General features: G+C 34.4%; 1 protein-coding gene across 2 annotated transcripts in view; it reads left to right on the top strand.

The window, feature by feature from the left end:
• LOC150100637 (ADP-ribosylation factor-like protein 15) overlaps positions 1 to 16,292 on the top strand; it is a 98,863-nt gene extending 82,571 nt beyond the window's left edge. Inside the window, exon 5 of one of the 2 annotated variants that reach the window (XM_090401484.1) lies at positions 16,022 to 16,292. In XM_090401484.1, coding sequence (XP_090257610.1) covers positions 16,022 to 16,150 — 129 coding nt within the window. In that variant the 3' untranslated portion in view covers positions 16,151 to 16,292. The remainder of the gene's footprint in view (positions 1 to 16,021) is intronic. The other variant, XM_090401485.1, reaches the window with a different exon arrangement.
• The last annotated feature ends 1,381 nt before the right edge of the window (positions 16,293 to 17,673 follow it).

Below are 17,673 nucleotides of genomic sequence, written 5' to 3'. Positions count from 1 at the left end.
TCAATTCTAACTGCTGACTTACAACTCAAATAAAGACTACGTATTGCTTGATATAATGCCCCATTGACACCATATAGCTGTAGCCTATTGAATAGCTTCTCTCTTGGCACCTTGTCATATGCCTTTTCCAAATCGACAAAACTTAAATACAGATCTCTGTTATATTCCCATGCTTTCTCTACTACTTGTCGTAAAGTGAAGATCTGATCCTGACAGCATCTATTTGGCCTGAATCCAGCTTGTTCTTCACCAAGCTTTTCTTCCACAATTCTTCTCAACCGTTTCTCAAGTATACTTGCATAGATCTTGCCAGGAACACTCAGTAGGGAAATACCTCTGTAATTCTCACATGCAGTTTTATTTCCCTTTTTATATATGGGTACTACGAGAGCTCTACTCCAGTCATCGGGAATTCGTCCCTCTGTCCAGGCTTTCTGAACTATGCAGTGCAGCCACTGTAAGACTCTTATACCACCATACTTCAGCTATTATACCACTCTTATACCACCGAATATCATCTACTGCTGCCTTTCCACATTTCAAGCCTTTGATGGGTTTTTCTACTTCTTTTTTAACTACTAAAGTATGGATATGTATTCCTGACTGCATGCCTGGTCAGTGTTTTTTACCACTGCGCTGTCATCACTGCTTGTTTCATTTAGCAGTTTTTCAAAGTAATTACTCCATACTTCAAGTATATCTTTTATTCCAGTTTTTATGTCACCTTTATCATCTCTAACTCCTTTTACAGCACTCTTTCCTCCATTTCTAAGCTTCTTCAACAACCTCCAGAATATTTTGCCACCTTCTTGATATTTATTTTCTATATTCTTGCCAAAGTCCTCCCATGACTTTTGTTTAGCTAGTTTTACACAGTGTTTAGCATTCTTGCATTTGTCTCTGTATTCTCTAAGAGAACAAGGTGACTTATTTGACAGGAACTTTTGATATTAACTTCCTGTGCCCACCAGGGAGTTCTGATTTTTTTATCCTTTCAGACAACCTCACCACATGCCTCTCTGGCAGAATCAATCAATGTTTCCTTCAGTTTGCCACTGAATCTCCAAGGTTTGATTCCTGTTCTCAAACTCTTTCATTTTTTCTTCAATAATCTTTGTGTATTTTAGTCTACAATTCACATCTGAGAGCTGCTCAACTTTTATTTGCTTTAAAACTTTCTTACATGTTATTCTTTTCAATATGAAATTCAATTTTATCCTGCTCAAGACTAAATAATGATCACTTCCAATTTCATTTCCTCTGTACACTCTAGTGTCCTGCACCAATGAGAAAACATCACTATCAACAATAACATAGTCAGTGAGACTTTTCTTATTCCTTGCCTCTTCTCTCCATGTGAATTTGTGCACAGTTTTATGTTGGAACATGGTGTTAGTAATAACCAGTCCATGCCCTGAGCAGAAATCCAACAGGTTCTTGCCATTATTATTAGCTTTGCTCTTTTCTCCAAATTTTCCCAAAATATTTTTGTTTGTCTCAATCATTTCCTAATCTACTCTGCTATTTAGATCCCCAACAAGGACCAATTTTTCCTTTTTCATTGTGTCAGTTGCTTTTTTTAAAGCCTCAAAAAATTCCTCCACTTCTATCTTAGTAGAACCTTCTGTGGGACCATAGGCACAAATAAGTCTCATTGTCCAGTTCCCCATTCTCATATTTGCCCACATTACTCTACTTGAGACTGTCTGCCATTCAAGAAGATTAGCCTCGTATTTTGTGTTGAATACTATGGCTCCTCCTCCTTTTCCTCGATTATCATTGCCTGAATATAACATTTTGTATTTATTGCTCAGAAAGATCTCACCAGTTTTTGTCTTTTTTGTTTCAGTCACCCCTATTATGTCGATCTGGTACTTATCTAATTCCTCAGCTAGCTCCATTTCTTTGCCATTCAGGCTTCTTATGTTGATAGTACCGATCTTTAACTCTGGTGATGTTGAGTTGGGGTTTGTTTTCAGATTTGTTCCATTAGCTGACTTTTCGCTGTTCGCCCTGGTTCCCTGGCGAAAACAATGGGGGCCTTGTTTAACCGGGCGACGCCACAGCCTTAATGAAATTTTGTCATGTCGTACCATCATTTTTTTATATTTTGGTTTAACCAATAAGAATACAATTTGGTCGGCTAAATCCCAAATTGCCAGCCCATCCTCGTTCGTTCAGTATCCAGGAAGATACCCAACAGGGTGCACCATGAGAAGGTGAGGATTGGACATTAGGTCAGAAGCCCTGGTCGGTTCTCCACATTCCTTTAAAGGCTATGTGGAAGTCTCCTCTCAGTTATACAGCTTTGACCCTTCGTGATTGTTGAAATATTTCAATGTGTGAAAATTAACGATAATTCATGAATATTTCCATGTTTAAAAACATGCCGCTTGGTCACTAACTTTTGCTACACAGATATTATTAGGCGTTCTGGGTCTGAGCTTTTCGGCATATTCACGAATATTATTCTCCTCAGAATATTTCCACTATAAAATATTTATTCATGAATAATGCTTAGAAAACTAAAATGACAAATTCCAGGAGAACTTCTCGCGGAACACTTATTCACCTTCCACGGAACACAGTGTGGGAAACCCTGGTGTAATCGAATGTGTGAAAATTGTACATAACATAGATTCTTTTATAATACTATTAATTTAAAAACAATTGTCTTGCAAAGACAACTCTTTGCAAGATAATTGTTGCATGATTGCATTGTGAAAAGTGAATCTTGCTTAACATCATGTGCTACCTACTTTCTATTTTTTGTAAATTTTATTATTTGTCTTCCCTATTAAATTATTGTTTATGGATAGTTTATATAAATTCATCCTCCATTGTGAACAGTAAATGAAAGAAAACACAAACTGAGTATGTGATGAACTGTATTGCCGCATACATTTTGATATAAATTGATACAGTATTGATATAAAGTAGACTGATAGCTTGGATGAGTAAACTTTTTTTCTATCTCATAGATTTAAGTTGTATTTCTGCAGTCCTTGGCCACTGATGTTTGGTTTTTGGTGCCTGTATTTCTGGCATTGCTATGGGTGTATCTGAAAGGATAATATGTTAGTTTCAGTGATTTGAGAAAGTCAGATTAGCTTTTCATGGCTGTGTACTGTCGAGATATTTGGTTTTTTGGCATGTGGTTTTCTTCTTGCTTTTAATGTTCATGATATTACTTGTATTTCTTATATTGAAGATTTTGCTCTTTCTTTGGCTGTTTTGGATTCTCTTGATATTTTACTTCTCCACAAAACAGGTATATTGAATTGTTTGCTTAATTATTTATAATTATTTATCATTTCTTCACTTTATAAGTGGGAGTGATATTATGGGTGATATATGCTCCTGTGTGTTTGCTTTATGTTTATTATTGTCATCTCTTTTGTTAATTTTTATTATGTTTTATTACTATATGTTTTGTATCATATGTGACATTTTGGCTATTTTTATTTTTTTCAAGCTTGATTATTATATTATTTTCTTATAATCTCTGCATTGGACTGTCACCTGATTGATATCACATGACTTCTGTTTTTTTTTTGGGAAAGCAGTGTGTTTCATACAGTTGTACCAAAAATTGAAAGACTGAGAGTGGAGGTCATTTAAAAGAAGAGAAAAGCATGAAGTAGTCATCATGGTAGTCATTAGTCCATATGGGAGTTATTCAGTCAAAATTTGAAGGAAACATTATTGCTTTCCAGTTCTTATACAAGTGGATCACTAAAGTTTATTTATGAGTTATGAACTTATTTTATTTAAGATTCTTAGTCTGCATTGTGATTTGAAACTGTTAATATGGATTTCATTATTTATTCAGTGAAGTATGTTGACACTTTCTATAAGAAAGTAAATGCATTCTTAAGTAACTGAACTGTTAAGATAGTTTTAGTAATTTTTTTCAATGAAGCTTGCTGTGACTTTCATTTAGAAAGCAAATTAAGTGTTTTGAACGAAAACAAGATATGCCGCTTTCAGCATTCTGTAATCTAGGATTTGGGAAAAATTTAACTGATTTATGTTCCTGTTATATAGGAAAAAGCAGTTTGTGTTAATTTTTGTGATTTCAAGAGAGAGTTTTCAAATCTTAGAATTTTGTCCAGATTATGTAATTAAAGTACGTACTATAGAAAAACTGGTTTCATGCTGTTTCATATTGTGATCTGAAATATTTTGATGCTTGTGCAGATATGTTATATTGATTTTATGTCAGTTGTATATATTTGTGGGAGCTTTTTTTGTAAATTAAAGATATTGTTCTTTTTGTTATAAGGATGTCTGAAGACTCAGTTTCGCACTGAGTAAAATGATTATTAAGGATAATTAGGAGGATAACTCATATATATATCTTCTTCTATGGTACCACAGCCCCATGTAGGGCCTTGGCCTCCCATTTTTGGGTTTCATAACTCACTATGAGGTGGGGTTGTTACCGCCATGCTCCACTATATGTAATTGTCTGTGAAGCGTTGTGTTCTTAAGACCGGTTTGCCTGCTTTGCAGGAGGAAAAACCCTAGATAAACTTGGGAGAAAAACCCTGCAGTCCACACCCAAGATCGGCTAACTTGGCGATGTCTGAGAAAGATCCTTAAGCTCCTCACATCAGCGATGAGAATCGAATGCAGGACACTCCTTCCCCAAAGATATGGTGTGGAGCGCATAACCATTCAGCTAACCTGCATGGACATATCATATATTCTGTGGAATATGAATATGTGTGCAAGTTTGATATGCAGTTTAGCTTCAGATTTTTCTTTTTTTTTTTTTTTAAGCTAATAGTTAGTAGTAGTTGTTTCGTATGATATAACAGCCGTGAGTCCCTTTTTACAGGCAGGTACGGCATCATCTCAATCCTCCCAAATTTTATCCGGGCTCAAAACCGTCATAGCTGACGAATAAGGCCTATGGCTGGGTCAGTATTCCTGATTGTAATCCGTGTGTGTGTTCACGAGGCCGGTTTGCCTGCTTGCAGAAAAAACCTTGATGTCCATGCCCAAGACCAGCTAACTTGGTTATGGCTGAGGATGATCCTTAAGTTCCTCACATCTACAGGAATCGAACCTAGGACACTCCTTCCCCAGGCATATAGTTGCGAAGCGCAAAGTCACTAGGCTAACCACGTGGACATTTAATAGTTAGACTACTTGGAATCATAGGAGTAATTTACAGATGGTGTAATAAAAATAAAAGATTGCATCTTCAGAAGGGGAGAGAGTAAAAATCTCTTCCCAACAAACAAAACGCTTGTTTTGTGAATGTTTCATATTCATTTTTTATTTGGTATATGATTTTTGCCATTGATCTCTATATGATCCACAGTTTTTTCTAAACCCAAATCTCCATTTTTATATTCAAATTGGTTTGAATGCTGTCTTACATACAAATATCGATTGTGCCTAATTAACTAAATGTTGTATAATGATACCAGTTAGAATACAGCTGTTTCCTGCTCATTTTCTGATTTTTGTACCAAATTTGTTAGAGCATTATTTATTATTATTTTGTTACTCTTATCAGCTTTCTACCCAGACACTTAAGTTTATTTAGGGTGACAGTGGCATGAAACTCTACAGATTACTAAATTTCTGTTTATTTATTACGCTTACAGTACCTTTACATGCTACTACCAAAAACATTTGAAGTTGATTTTTTGTTTATGAGGAGAGAGTCAGAGTACCTGAAGAAAACCAACTGTTGGAGTGAAGTCCTATTAAATCAGTGCTGGAAAAAATCAAGCAGCAGTAGAAAGTTTTTACCACCGAGTTATAAATAAAATTATAAACGGCAAGAAATTATGTTCTTGTTTTAATACTCTATAGCATATGCAGTCATTGTTAAAGGCTGCAGATTGTCAAAAATTAAAGATTTTTTGGAAGTTGCTAGTAAGTACTATGATACTGTGAAAGGCATACAGCAAGGAGCTGCAGGTAATGATCATCAGGAAGAAGGGAAATTGAATATATCATACTGGCCAAAGAAAACTGCAGCCAACTATGGAGACACAGATAAGTAAGTGTTGATGAGGGAAATCATCAAAAAGTGATGGACATAGATCACAATGTTACAAAAAGCCAAATGCTATTAGGAATTAAGTCATCTTATATCAGACAGTGAGTCATCACTGTTTGATATAAGTGATGTTAGGCAGAAGTTGTCAGGGGTTCAGTTTCTTGAAATGCTGATTTCCATCCCCCTTAGTAGAATTAAACTAGGTGAATATTTGAAAACATCATTTGAACTCAAGTGACAGTGTCATAGTGAATTGGTATCATTAAAGGATAAGGAGTCAGACTTTCCTGTGACTATGGTCATCTATATCAGCTTTCAAGCAATCTTGACCTGGTTGCCGAAGACCAGCTGTTAGGTGAATCTATGCATACCAGTGCATTGTCAGTTTCTGATGCGTCAGTCAAAACCTTGGGTCTTGATGACAATAATCCTTTATTTTCTAGTTTTGAAAAGTCATCAGAATCTACCATTTATTCTGTAGTTATAACAGATGTCAATCCAGATTACTTATTATAGATACACAGGATGAAAATGTTATCACTTCTTGTACCTGATGCCATGGTAGTAATAAAAGATCATGCAGACCATTTTGCATCTTCTACTGTTTTGACTCATATAAGCACCGAAGTATATTCATGAGATATATGATGATACATCTGGTTTGTCTACTGTTTCAAGTTTAAGTGAACATCAAGACATCACATTTAAGTGCAATCAGTCTTAGAGGAAGTTTGCCTTCTTTATACGTCCTTACCCTAATGTAACTGATAGAGGCATGGGGAGTATATTGTGCTGTACATGTTCTCCTGTGACAAAGGAACTGACATTTTGATAACTGGAATATATTTTATAATTTTGAACTGACCAATTTGTATAGCTTATCTTGCAGCATTCCAATATATTTTGATATTTTTTATGGAATAGAAGGTATTGGTGTGTGTGTGGGGGGGGGGGGGTTGAGAATGACAAATTATCTAGTAATGGATTGAGTGAGTGCATGGAATGAAAAGTGCAGAAACGCATGAAGATTACTGAGTGATGTACGAAAGAATGGTAGAGAAGAACAGGAACAAAAACAAGCAGCAGTGGGTATAAGGGGCATGAAGATTAAAAGGAAGAAATTAAGTGCGTGAAAGATGGTAGAGTTCATTAAAGTATGTTATCCAGAGTCAAAGATTAGGGATGTAACTGAGGCTGTGAAGTTGCAGAGGGATAGAGTGAGTGAGATTATTGTAATTGTGGAAACAAATGATCCATGTAGCGAAAGATTTTCTGTGAGACAGGATTTGAAAGACTTGATGATAACAGTGATAACAGATAAGAGAAGAGCGATTATAGAAAATGGAATGATATCAAGATAATGTAAAAACTTTTGTAAAGAAATGAAACTGAATATTAATTTTATGAATGTATGGGATAAGTTTGATAAAAGGAAGGAATTTTTTTTAAAAGTGATGATTTGCACTTCGGATTGGGCACATGGCATTTAGAACATTTATTGATAAAGGATAGAGTAAATTGCCAAAAACGGGGAAATTGGATTTGCTAGGGAGGCAGATGATAGATGCCAATAGTACTAAAGTCAATAATCACTGTGAATGTAGGATTAAATGTTCTTAGAAAATAAACTGTGTACAGAGTGGGCTCATTCTCACACACACAGGAAAGTTATGGGAGAAAAGGAATATTGCAGTTTATATACACTAATGTCAGAAGTATTCAGAATAAGGGTGAGAATTTTTGACATTAGTTAGTACAACTTGGCCAAAAATTATAGGAATTAGTGAGACTTGATTGACTAAGAATGATATAGTTATAGGGATAGAATGTAAGGTATACAGTATTTTCGGGGAGAACAGAGGGGACAGAATTGGGGGGGGGGGGTTGCTAATGATAGACAAAGAGTGGAAACCAAAAAGAGTAGAAGTACCTCAAGATAACAGGTATGCAGAGGGCAGTTCATTTGTGGCTGTTTGGTGTAAGATAGAGATCAACAGGATGAAATATGTAATTGGTTGCTGCTGTAATCCAGGAGGTATAAGGGAGAATGTAGATGGTATGCAGTGGCAAATTTGCATGATGAGTGAAGGCCGAGTAATTATTATTGGGGGCGGGGGTTTAACTATGGTACCATAGATTGGTAGAAGGAAGGAAGGAAATGGAGTTTATACAGTTAAGAGATAATTACCTGAGACAGCATGTAATGGAAGGACAGGAAGTTCAAGAGCATTGGATCTGGTCATAGCATCAGAGATCATATCAATAACCAATTTAATCACACTGTCTCCACTTGGGGCACTGAGTCATGTGGTCTTGACTTGTGAGAAGGGCAATTTTCTGTTAAGGGGTATACGTGAAATTACAAGGCTGGTGATTGACAAGCTTTCAGCAGCGCTATGTCATGAGAATTTGAAGGTGCATGGAAGATTGTCAAAGGGTGTTTAAGGAAAGCAGTACAGGCTGTATACCCAGATTACTCCTATCAAGTAGGAGTAAGATGGATGAATAGTATTATTATTAAGCAGAAGTTGCAGATAAAGAAAAGGTTGTGGAGGAAGTATAAAGATTAATAGGTGATCAGCATTCCTACCCATGAGCAGTACAAGTTGCTTGTACTGCTCATGGGTAGGATTTTTAGATCATCAAGATGAAATCTGTAGTAAAATTCCTTTTATTGGAAGTGCATTTAGAAATGATCACTTAAATATTCCTGTTTGAGATTATTCTTCATGCCTACTTCAGAAAATTGAAAGGAAGAGTTGTTCAAGGATATTTGCAAGTATATTAGTCAAGGCCTTTTAACATTGATTGTATTTAAGAGATAATTTGAATGGGTAAAAACAGTTAAATGCTGCAAAGGATGTTCTCATATGGCCAAGTGAAACCACAGAATTCTCAGCTAAATGCTTGTTTAGTATAGTATTTGTTGTTATTCCTGACAAATGTATTTTAACTATGAGAGTAAAAGAATTTTATTGAGCTCATAGTGAGTAATTCTTAGAATGGCCATTTAATTATTATTTGTATGTATTAAGAAGTTAGAAATTAATTTACTACTTTTAATTTCATAGAGGATGTGAAGTCAGATCTCTTTTGAGAGATGAAGAGAATTACTTAGTATACAGAATTTGTATCTGTTGTATATATTTGCAGTAAATAGTTTTAATTTGAATATATAATGAATAAGTCTGAATATAACTGCATGCTGATTTTTAATTGAGTGTACCATCATGGATACAAATCTGAAACATTTTAACCAATTAAAATTACAAATATACATATCAGTGGCATTGGTTGGGTGTGCTATTGTGTGGGTTATGCAACCCCACGTTACAAATTTCACGTCAATTTGATCGTATGCATGGACGTCCGCAGAAAATTTTCCAGGGGGGAGGGCAAAGCTTGGAGAGAAATAATTACATCAATAAATTTTTATAATTATTGATGTAATTAAATAATTACACCAATAAATGCCTTTTAGCATTTTTTATGTAATTATTTGTCAATGTCAACTATAAATATATTATTTTCATTTTACATCGATTTTAATGATCTTTAATTCTTGGAAAAAAAGTATTCAGAATTAATACAGTTTTTAGCACAATTTCATATATAAAAAAATTGACCAGCATATTTTATTACAAATCAACTAATTAATCCCAAAATCGTAAATCAAATTATTTCAGTTTAAAAGCAAAAAAAATTATAAAACTAAGAAGTAAAATAATATTAAATTACATACTTATCTTTTAAAAATGTATTTTTCTGTTTAAATTTGTTTCACTATAAATTCACACTTCACTCAGTGATTCACTAGACACAGTGCAAACGAACACTGGTCGCTGTTCACAAGAGTTCATTTTTTTCACAAATCAGAAAAAGATGAATCAAAAACAGGAACACATGCTTTATTGCTGCAATAAAACACTTTTCTATGGCTACCCCGGCCATGAGCCGAAACAGGCCAACCCATAATAAAATTTTAAGACAGAAAAAGCATCCCGTGGTCAAGGGTGTAAGGTTACATATCGCAATCACTTCTGTTATAATTTGTGGAATTTTTTACTCAATCCGGGGGTGTTCCATGTTGTCCCCCTCTCTGCAGCACAACTGTATGATTGCATTTTTATCGATGTATGAAAGTTTTGAGAGTGTATAACGCATCAGCGCTCATCTTAATTGGTCCAATGCAGTTAATTGCAAGATAACTTTGAATACTTCTGCAGTGGGGGAACAATCAGTTTTAGGATTAATTAGAAAACAACAATGAAGGATAATGCTATATTTGGTTGGTATATTTGAAATACTCAAAGATGAAAATATGTGAACCATCATTTATAAGACGTAAGAATAGGAAAGAATATACTCAAAGATGAAAATATGTGAACCATCATTTATAAGACGTAAGAATAGGAAAGAATAAGTGTGAGTAGAAATACTTTCATTAATGCTAAACAAATTATTAACATTTGTGATGTGTGTCTCCTATAAGTTGCTAGGTAGAGTGAATAGCATGAGCCTATATAAAGTCTAGACATCAATAAGTGAATTTATGATGGCATAATTAAAAAAAATAAAATAAAATAAAACTTACGAAGACAGAGAGAGAGTATTGCTGGAATAAATATGGTTTGATGGAGCAGCCAATCATTTCATTAAATTTGTTGCCCATGTTATGTGTATTTCTCTAGTTTGTGTATATTTTGTTCCATTTTCCAAGAATTTTCTTTTGTTTACTGAGACTCTGAGTACATAACATCCGATCATTATCAGAATTATCCACACGTTCGGGAATCCTACATTCCTTAGGGGTTTTTTTTTTAGTATCAGTGGTTCGTCTGTCTAATCAATCTCACATCTGCTCTTATTTTTTTGTAGATCAACAATGTCTTATAATACAGAGAATATTCATTTTTATTCAGGAAGAGATATTTTTTACTGTCTGTTGTTTCCAAAGACTAGAATAAAAATGCCTATATACCATTAAAAACTTTGCAACCTCAACAGAAACATTTAGGCTTTTTTCTCCTAATCCGCTTTCAAATTTTCAGTTCCAGAAAATGTGTAACATTTGTTTGTAATACAGCCATCATACAGAAAGCGCTCAACTCATGACAACGTTCAGTTGGATTGCTTGACACAATAACCAATCACTGATGCTAGGTGAGCCCAAAATGATAGCTCACCTAGCCACGCCTTCTCAGCGGTTTAAAAACACAATGCTAAGAATTTGACCCACTGTGCCCTCTTTACATATTTTCAAAGGCGTATGCATTTTGAAAGCACACCCAGACTATTAACACGAATGAGATGCAATGTTTACGCTTCGAAAAGTGCCCTCTTCATGAAACACTAATGCTTTGTTATCCTCATGAAGAGGGCAATGAAGTGATAGTATATTGTGTTTAATTTTAGGAATCATGCAAAGTCTGCAAACAATTAGGGGAGTTCTTTAACGGGAATAAATGCAAAAATATAATATCGGTGATACTGATATTTCGTGGATGAGCACCGCACACCTAGCCCCTGGAATATTTGCCCCTGATATATATATGTTTATGATTATTAACTGACTTAAACACCGAGAAAAAATATAAGATATTTAATAAGGTTTCACTACTAGTTTCATCGGAAATGCCGACTTCGTCAGGTGAATACAGTACCGTGGAAAAAAGATCTTAAAAATATATTGTACTTTAGACAAACACAGAGTTTAGAACAAGTAGTAGTTGTGTTTGAAATTGAGTTCAAGCGTTAGTTCTGGCATGAAGCACTTTGCATGTGAATGATATCACGAGTGCGGCAAAACTGGATTACAGCACTATGTGAATCGGTAGGCTGTAACTGAGATTGCTGTTTAGATGGGTAGGGTCGAGAGCTATTTCTTTGGATTCCAAGATATGTCTTTCTAATTCATCAGAGCATTTATGGATATTTGAAGTTAAGTTCCAGTCTATTTGATGTTGTCGTCCTTCAACATTAGAATTGAAAGAAATACAGGAAGATGATTAAATGTTAAATAAGAGGTAAGATAAGGATTTACATTATCTCCACTCTTATTCGTCATCTTTCTGAAGAGCATTACATTATGTAAGAAAGTGGCATTAAACATGGTATTAGAAATCAGAGATATCATCGCAGATGATTTTGAACTTTAAATGCATTCGATGCAAGTCACCAGGATTCTTTATTTAAACTAAATTACAGCTGTAATCAATTTGGCATGAAAATTGGCAATAAAAAGACTATGAATATATTGCAGGAACATAGAAAACTTCGGCTGCATTATCGATGGAGTACCTGTAAAATATTTCAGCTATTTAGGCACAGGTTTTAGTGACGATGACAAGTTAAATCTGGAAATAGCCAACAGGATAAACCAAGCTGGTATTGAGGGTAGCCAGTTGAATAAAAGAGAAATTAGCCAAAATCCCAAACTAACAATATACAAACCAGTTTTAATTATGGATCTGGAAGTTAGGATAGAAATAAAACACTTGCTGAATACCTTGAAACCCCAGTATGAGAGGTCTGAGAAAATTAAGGGCCTGAACAGTGAGATCAATGGCAGAATCATATTAGAAATTAAAATATTAGCAAGGACCTTGACAATGCATTAAAGAACATTGAGCAGAGCTAATCTCCTGTAGTATGGTCACTTAAACAGAATGAGAGAGGAATGGTTAGCAAAACAAGTGTTTGATGCCAAGATAGTAGGAAAAGACCGAAAGGAGGACCAAGGTCTAGACCAGCGGTTCCCAACTTTTTTGTTTCCTAGAGCACATTCTAAAATACCGATAGGGTGACGGGCACCATCTATTTTTTCAAGCAAATTTTTTGAATTCGTTTGGTAAATGAATACATACAAAGTTTACATTATAATCAAATGTTTTATCTTAAAAGTTTACATTATATAAAAATTTAAATATATAAGTTAGTGTGATCATTGGCCAGTGCTTCATAATTAGGAGAATATGATGATATTCCAGTTCTTAAACTGGAATGAACAACCTTGAATGCATGTCTACTTTACATTGTATGTGTTTAATACTTGTCATGCGTCATATAGCATGCCATGAATTGTTGCATGATTATTTCAAACTACATGGTTGAACAGCGGCAGGCACACACACAAATTGGTTGAAAGGCACCATGGTGCCTGCGGGCATAGGGTTGGGAACCCCTGGTCTAGACAGATTGATTCTATCAGAAGTGCCTTAGCAGAGTAAAATGTTAGATATGATAATATCGGAGTGCTAACAAGTAATGGACTAATTGGCAGAGAATAAAGCGTGGCTGGATAGCCAATTATATAAGACATTGCTCCATATTGCTTCTTGGAACATGTATCATATATAAGACATTGCTCCATATTGCTTCTTGGAACATGTATCATAAGACACAAAAATGTCCTCACTTGGGTGATAGACTTTTGAAAAATGGTCAATCAGTAACTATTATTATCTCTACCTTCAGCACCCACTAAAGTTAACCTTCCAAAGTCATGTAACAAAAGAATTATTTGGAATTCTCTTTGACATGCTTGGCTGAGGTCTTTGCATAATCTGATTTAGCCTTCCTTACCATGCTGGATACTACCACTCATCCATCTGTCTACCTAATTGATTCTCCTGATCTTGGGAATACGTTCTGATAGTGCTTCCTTCAGATACCCACTGACTATCTCCCATGCACTACTAACATCTTTCTCTTGCAATTTCTTGTGCCATGGGATGGCACAAGAAACTGTAAACTGCTTCTGAAGCTTCTTATGATCGCTTACCCTGTAGTTCACAAAGACAACTACCTTGTTTTCTCTTAAGAGCAAAAGAAAAATCCACAAATTTTGCAACCTCCCAAGTCAATACTGCATGATCACTCTCACCAATTGGAGGTAACATGGACACTTTTTTTTTAATATTGGGCCCATATACAAGGTTGGCTGGTCAATCTATAGTGGGTTGGGAAATACGTCAGGGCATAGACTGTTCCACAGTACTGCAGTAGCAGGAAAAGAAACTTGTTCTGTGGGTTTCAAGGTGTACTGCGAAAGAATGTTGGGTGGCACTGTTTCAGATGAACATTCCATGGAAATATTTATAGAATATACAAATTGCAGAGACAAGCATCTGTGTGAAAGCGAGAAGAGTAAGTTGGTGAAAGATGGGTCATTTATCAGTCTAATTGCTCTCCTCTGTATTGAGTAGCATTTTGAGGGAGCTTTTATGTGAGAGCAGTATTTGATAGCTGGACAGATTTGTGATTTGTATAATGTTAACAGCTGTTTAGAGGTGAAGTAGCATCGTGAGCAAAAGAGAAAACCTAGTTTTTTTGGAAACTGAGAATGCAATGGTTGTGATGTGACACTTATGAATATAGGTCTTCTGCATCTATGAATCCCTTCAGTTATATGCTGTTTCAAGTAATTATCTTTTAGAATGTGTACGAATTCCATTTCCTTCTTACCACATGATCTTTTCAGTCTATCTCTTCATAGTTAAAATAACCCATAATAATTACTCTACCTGCATTGATTTGCTGATGCATGTCTTCTATATCACCCCTTATACCTCTGGTCTCTAGCAGCAACCAACTGGATATTTTGTTCCATTGATCACTATCTCACACCAGATATCAAATAATTACCTCCCATTCACATGCCTATTATCTTGATATCCTTTTTTTTTTTTGACTATATTTCTTCAGCTATCATCACTACTACTCTTCCCCCTTGTTCTATCTTCTCTATCCTCCCTGAAAATACTATACCCGTCACATTCAATTCTAGTAACCACTGCTGTCAGCCAAGTTTCACTAATGCCTATAATTTTTGGCGAGATTGTACTGACTAATGCCAAAAACTCTTTATTTCAAATGCTTCTTGCATTAATATACAAAAATTCCCCTTAGTTCTCAAACCACCTTTACACCTTATATTTACACCTTATATACATTCTAGTAGTTCCCTAGAATGTATATAAGGTGTAAATTAGAATTAATAATTATAACAAAAATCAGTATGGGACTATTCATAATAGTCCTGATTTTATCATTTAATATAATATTAAGATACTGATTTTATCTGCTCTATTCTCCAAATTATTCCACGATAAAAGGATCACTTAAAACACATTCCCTACATAAGCCTCTTCCTTACTCTCAATCATATCAATTTTAGTTTCCCTGCCCAAATACTTCAACTTGCTCAGAAAATCGCATCCTTTTCAAACACTTATGACCGTCCATGTTCAAATGCAACTCATCTTTTGGATACAGCTCTCTTTTGCCATCAAACACACTTCGAACAACATATTTCAGACCTCTTTTTCTGCACACTCTAGCAATCATATCATTCATTATTACTGCTCTTCTATGTAACTCATAGTTAAAACGAGGCAGCACATTCACTATCCTCCCTTTGACAATTTTCTTCTTCATGATATTTAACATAGTTCTTAAATCTGTTGTCATCTGATTAATACTACCTCTCAGGTCATTTGTGCCCACCATCATGATCCTCTTTTCTACAATGTGCCTTCTCTTTATTGCTAAAGTCAGTCTCTCCACTGTTCCACTAAACAAATGCTCCTCAGGCATTCTGTTCTCCATATCCTTAATCATTGAATCACCATATATTATACCCTCAATTAATATAATATATAATTGATTTTATAATGTAATAAAAAATCTATTGTAAAAAACATAAGTAAACTGATAGATTTTTTTTTCAGTAAAGTCCATCTATCCAGAATCCTGAAATAAGTTGCATGTAGGCAGTATTTTCATAATGCTACTCATGGGAGAAAATGACAGATTTGAGTATGTGGTTTGCAAGACAAAAGTAATGTCCAAATTGACAAACCATACTATTTCTGGCTTCTGTATTAGAGAAAATTGCTATTCATTAAGTGATATTTTAAATCATATTTATGTATCATTACTTGATATGAAGTGAAGGAAAAAAAATCTCCTTTTTATTCATTTATTGTTTCATTTCAGTTAGAGCAGTATTTTCATAATGCTATCCATGGTAGAAAATGGCAGATTCGAGTATGTGGTTTGCAAGACAGAAATAGTGTCCAAATGGCACTTGAAACTTTGGTTGATCTCATGGCTTACTCAGAATAATTTCTGCAAAGCAGACAGGAAAAAATAGTGATTTCAGATGAAACAAATTAAATATAACTAGAAATGACTTTGTTGTTAAATCAAAGAAATTTGCAGTGCAATACACCTGTATGGTATTATTAAAATTATTGAATATACTTCATGTGGTAGTTTAAAAATCTTTCTTTGTATTTTCTCATGTAATATGATGAGTGACTCATTTCTGAATGAAATATAATTTGTTATCTAAGATAAGATATATTTTCTAATATAAGTCAGCTCATCTCTCAATGTGTGTACGTATTGTGTATGTAAGAATTCTCTCTCTCACATTTAGTCAGCTGGCAGTAGTAGACATCAGTTATGAATAACAAATTACACAAAAACGTTAATTGTATTGTTTCAAGTGACTAGATGCTGGAGAGTTTTTCAGTCTACATTATATATTCATACATTAGCTTGAATTCTATCAATGTTGGTGCACTCACAGCCCACTCTGCATCGCATCATTTTCAGTACAAAGAATCTGCTGCTCACAATACCCTTAGACAATTTCCAGTAATAACATTCTAAAGGAAGTATGCTATATTAATCTCACTATAATAAATTATTCCTTTGGTCAACAAAAATTTGCTATAGTGAGAGTTGATTGTATATTTTCTCGTAATTTTTTTTTTTTTGTTAAAATTTTAAAATGTTAAAAAATATTTTGTTTGATAAAAAGCTATTTTGCTAATTTATTATATTATAAGTCATGCATGATTATCTTTAGCACATTGCAACTTGATGATTGCTCATTTTAAGTTTTGCAAAATAAAGCCAACTTTGCATCCCAGCAAACAATGTTATAATGAACTCTTTAAACTTGCCAAATAGCTTCAATTAGCATTGATGCAGTTCTGAAGAAAGTTCACTATAGCAAACTTTATATGACTATAATAAGCTTTTCTTTTGGTCCCTGCCAATTTTTTGTAGTGATAGTGACATGTGACTATATGATGAATTTAAACGAGAATTTACTATATAAAGATATTAGTTTCACGATTACAGTACTTTCATAAACTATGCTTGATGCATGGGGAAAGAAATGTCAACTGAAGGATTAATTTTGAACATGAGGACATTACAGGCATTCATCAAATTCCTGATATGCACACTTAATTGAGCGTATTATGATAGTACTACATGAACAGTTTACATTACTTTCTATCATGATTTTTACTCCAAATTGTGTGATATATGTCAGCTCTAATATTTTGTTGTCTTCTAAGGCACTTATAACTGAATTAACCCACATAGATATTATTTAGGTAGATAATATCTAGATAGATATTATAACACCTGGTTTTATTCCTGCTACCTGGCATCAGACACCTGCTTTTCTAATTTTTTCTTTCCCTTGCTGCTTCATAGAGTTCCCCTTCAATATTTAACTATACAGTCTACTCACTATAGCAAACTTATAAAACTGAAGGAATAATTATGACAAGTATGCTAATGCAGTGAATTTCCTTTAGAATTAGAACTGATGCTACACATATCGG

Source organism: Typopeltis vanoorti, chromosome 12 (genome assembly GCF_054136105.1).
Source record: "Typopeltis vanoorti isolate ZY-2024b chromosome 12, IOZ_Tvanoo_1.0, whole genome shotgun sequence".
In the NCBI taxonomy this organism is placed as follows: domain Eukaryota; kingdom Metazoa; phylum Arthropoda; class Arachnida; order Uropygi; family Thelyphonidae; genus Typopeltis; species Typopeltis vanoorti.
This window is presented reverse-complemented; position numbering and strand designations above follow the sequence as displayed.